Source organism: Manacus vitellinus, unplaced genomic scaffold (genome assembly GCF_001715985.3).
Source record: "Manacus vitellinus isolate BGI_N305 unplaced genomic scaffold, ASM171598v3 scaffold_92_pilon, whole genome shotgun sequence".
In the NCBI taxonomy this organism is placed as follows: domain Eukaryota; kingdom Metazoa; phylum Chordata; class Aves; order Passeriformes; family Pipridae; genus Manacus; species Manacus vitellinus.
The window spans coordinates 763,545-767,936 of NW_021940877.1; the positions used below are offsets into that span (position 1 = coordinate 763,545).

Sequence of the window (4,392 nt, forward strand, 5' to 3'; positions counted from 1 at the left end):
GGCTCAGAGAGTGCATTGCCATATCTGACTTGGCCGTGCTGATCCTCATGGAGTGAGATGATCAGTTTGAGGAACTTGGGGGGACAACCTAAACGTTCCAAAATCTGCCACAGACCTTTTCTGCTCACAGTATGGAAAGCCTTGGTGAGGTCGACAAAGGTCACATAGAGACCTTTGTTCTGTTCCCTACTTCTCTTGCATTATATGTATGCAGATACAGATATATATATAGACATATACATTAATATCCACACACATACATAAATGTGTGTGTAATATGTAATGTGTATGTATAGGACACACACATATATACACAAATATATATTATATATATATATATAAGGCAGGGAAGGAGAATATTATTCCCATGGGATGCACTGAGGCTCTTTCTGAAATCAGTGGGTTATTAAATCCTATGGAAGCAGCAGCCAGAGGGTGGAAATGATTCCATCAAACCCAATCCGTGGCTGCCAGATGGGATGGGAACAACCTTGACTTCCAAGGAAACCCTTTACAAACCATCCCTGAGCCATAGATATTTTCCTTGGAGTCCCCTGGGCTGTTTCTCTCCCTGCTCAGTGGGTGCCACCCAATTAAAGGGGATATTTCCCCCTTCAAGGCACTGGAATAATTTAGGGATTTAAATCCATCCTTGCTCTTCAAATCCCTTCTATTTCCATTTATTTTATTAATTTTCCACTTTTTTCATGCCCCTTTCCCAGGTTCCAGCACAGAAGAGGCTCCACTTTTTCCCCATCCCTTTGTTTTTGGGGGTACAATTTTCAAGGCTCTCTTTGCACCAATTAAACCTTAATTAGAGAAGAAATTCGTCCTGGGGCTGGTTTTTATCCCTCCCTCTCCCTCATCCTCAGGGCAGGGAGCCTGGAGCCAGCAGACAATTGAGATTTTATACGTTTATATAATTTATACTTATATTTGATATCTATTTCTGGAGATGTAATTATCCATAATTATGTATTTTCATGGAAAACCCACCATTTGGGATCTATTCCTCCAGAATTCCCCAAATTTAATGCAAATCCTCCAGGAACCAGCCCTAAAACCCTCCTTGAATCAGGATCTGTGGCCATCCCAGTGCTAAGGACATCCTCACACGTGTGTTCCCCGTGGAAAAAATGGGAATTTGGGTGGTTTGCATGGGAATCCCTCCCAAAAAAGTGGGATTGAGGAGTGGTTCCATGTGTAAAGCAGTACTAGAAGGGTTTATGCAGCACCACTGCCTCCTGTATATATGGAAAGATAGATGTTCTATGGCCATAAGAAACAAGGGAATTGTGATTCCCAGGTGGAAAAGCTCAGAAAGATGAGCTTAATTAGGAAAAAAAATTAAAAGTCCCTTTTTTCTTGTTTCTCCTGGAATAGGAGCTGGCCTGGATGGGATCAATGACATTTTTTCCCCTCTCCCTTGTCCTCAGTCCCATAAAAACAGGTCAGGAAAGTTGCAGGATCCCTGATTTCCACCCTGGCCCAGCTCCTTTGAGGGGTCACAGCCCCATAACTCAGACTGCAGAGATGATCCCAATAAAATTCCCATCTGGGGAGGATTTTCCAGGAGTTATTGCCAGCAATAAAACCCTGGTGAGGGGGTGATGGATCTGAGGGGGGAGCAGCTCCATCTCCAGCAAAAGTGGCTCTTCAATGAGGTTCTGGCCTCCCCTCCCAGCCTGACCAAGTGTTTGGGGCTGCTTGGAAGGGGAATCCCCCAAATCCTGGAACAATCCCCCTTTCCCGGGTCAGCTGGGCGGGATCGGTGCGGGTCGAGGTGAGGAACGAACCGCTCCGGGTCTCCGGAGGGGCTTTCGGGGGCTGGGATGCTCCTGCCCCTCGGGGCTCCCGGGATGCCGCACCTTTGGGAGCTCCACAGGCGTCCCTTCATCCCTTCAATCCCCTTTCCCTTCCCAGCCCTTCCCTGGGATCGGGGCTGGACGCGCGGATCCTCCTCACCCCCTTTCCCTGGAGCGGCTGCGGCTCCTCGGCCGCTCCCCCGGCGGGGAAACGGCCGCAGCTTCCAACCCTTGGGATGCGGAGCCGCTTTTCCAACCCCTCCGTGCTCCAGACGAGCTGGAAGCAAAACGTGACGCCCCGGGAGGGCGGTTGGATGCTCCCAGGAATCCCTTGGAAGGGCGGGTGTCGAGGTGCAGAGTCCGCCGCAGGTGGGTGGGCTCTTCCTCCAGCTGGAACCCCGCAGCCAGGAAAAAAACCGGGATAGTTCAAAATCCAGCCTAAGCTGCGGCTTGTTTCCCCGCGCACGTGCTGCTGCGAAATTCCAGCCGTGCCCGAGATGCAGCGGGAAAATTCTCAGGGAACAAAACAAAGCAGGGGTGGGACGGGGAGAGCGGCGGGATGGAGTCAACTTCTCGCGGATAACAGGGAATATGGGAGCCCTCTTAATTCCTCCAAAGGAAATTTTTTCGAAGGATTAAGCCCAAGAGAAAGCAGAGAATAATCCTGATCCTGTTGGATGCTTAAGGGAAGGTTTTCGCTGCCCGGGGCATCTCCACGTTGCTTCCTGGTTTTCCAGCAGAGGCAATTGGGTGGCAGCTCACCTAGGAATGCTGGAATTCCCTGGAATGCTGTTTATTCTTTGGGATTGAGCAGCGACAGGGAGCAATTTCTGCCTCTACGCCTTGATTTTCTCACCTCTGCAGGTGCTGAAGGGCAAAGACGCTGCAACGGCATCAGTGCAGCGAGGCTGGGGGGGAGGATTCGGACTGGGAAGAGGGACTGGGAGGGGTGGGAAGTTTGGGGGTCCCACCCTGAATTTAGGAGGGATTTTGGCAGCTCGGGAGTTTGCAAAAGCCTGGGAACATCCCCAGTCCGGGTTTGGTGACTGGGTTAACTGGAGTGGAGCTCAGCCCCTCTCAGTGAGCTCCAATTGCCTCAAAACTGGTTTTATCCTCCTCCTTGAGCCGGGCTTTGCTCCTCCCAGAGAGCCACATCCTGCCCAAACTGCCTCATTTCCCTTGGCTGCACCTCCTGCATTTCTTTACTGGGGCTGGAAAAGCACCTGGGGCTAAATCCAGGCAGGAATTCGGGAGTTTAACCCAAAAGGGAACAGGAAGGAGGGGGGAAAAAGGGATAATAAGCACTTGGAAAGTTTGGAAAACTTCAGCCCACCTTCCCTGCTGAGCTACCAGCCCCCTCCGAAGGGATTTATTGGAATTTTAAGGTGTTTCTGACACCCAAATCTTATCTTTGCCCTCCCTGGGCCATCTCCAAAGTCTGCCTAAGGCAAGATTTCTCATTTTTAATTATCTCCTCATGGGCAGTGAGGGGTTCCCATCCCCCCTGCCCAGCGGGGAGGTAAATAACTGCTCCCTGGGAAACTGCGAGGAGGAATTTGGGAGTGGAAGGAGAGATTTTGGGGTACTAGGAGCGATCTGGGGATGGAAGGAGCAAAAGCAGAGGCTGGCTTTGAGAGGAAGATCCCGTTTTCACAAGTCCCAGCTCTGCCGAGGCTGCAGAGGGGTGACCTGGAGCTTTGCTCGACACCTTTGGAGCTCCCCAGCTTTTTTCCCGGCTGTGGGGGTTAAGCCAAGGCCAAGAACAGCTGGAGTCGGGATTGTGATCTCCTCGTACCCACGAGCACCGAACCAGCCTCGGGCATCGCCCGGAGCCGGCGCGGCTGAGCTTCAGACACAAAACATCCCCCGCAGGAGCCGATGACCCACCAGGCTGCGGCTTTCGGGATCAAAGCTCAGCTCGGCGGCTCCGGCACGGAGAGTAACGCGGATAAAACCCTCCAGAATTCCGTGTTCGCTCAGAGCCTTCCCTCCAGGCTCTGCCTCTGGGGAGCTGCTGAGCGAGACACATCAAACCGGGCAGCAGAGGGGAGCGGGGCGGGCGAAATCAGCGCTTGTGAAGCCTGGAACTGAGTCTGGGCTCGGGCTCAGCAAAGCTGGCACACGGATTCACCGCGGCAGCGGCGCAGGTGGAGATGGGAGGCTCCGGGCACCGAATCCTCGGTTTCCCCCCCCATTTTCCAGGGAAAATAAATCCCAGCTGCTAATTGCAATGACTGTATTCAGAGCTTAATGAAGCGACTGATGTTGGAGCAGTGGGACAATCCCAACCTCTGCTCCCGGGTGATCCTGCCGTGACCAAGGCATTGGAGGAGCAGCCCCTGCACCACCTCCCCTGGCACCTCAGGAGTTACCACTCAGTGTTAATTAATTTAGAGCCCTTGACCCCACTAATTGCCCCTCCCGAGCTGGAAGGGCCTCAATCGGTTTGAAGTTTGGGAAGTGCAGCCCCGGGTGCGGAGCAGGGCCGGGAATGAGTTCCCATCCCGGGCACTGAGGGGTTGTTCCCCTGGTTCTCCAGTCCCAGGGAATGGGGGTTTTGCATCCTTGGGGAGGGCTGGAGGTGCTG

General features: G+C 52.7%; 1 protein-coding gene across 1 annotated transcript in view; it reads left to right on the top strand.

The window, feature by feature from the left end:
- Positions 1–3,683: 3,683 nt before the first annotated feature.
- IGSF21 (immunoglobin superfamily member 21) overlaps positions 3,684–4,392 on the top strand; it is a 100,697-nt gene continuing 99,988 nt past the window's right edge. The window contains exon 1 of the mRNA XM_029965236.1: positions 3,684–3,744. Coding sequence (XP_029821096.1) covers positions 3,684–3,744 — 61 coding nt within the window. The remainder of the gene's footprint in view (positions 3,745–4,392) is intronic.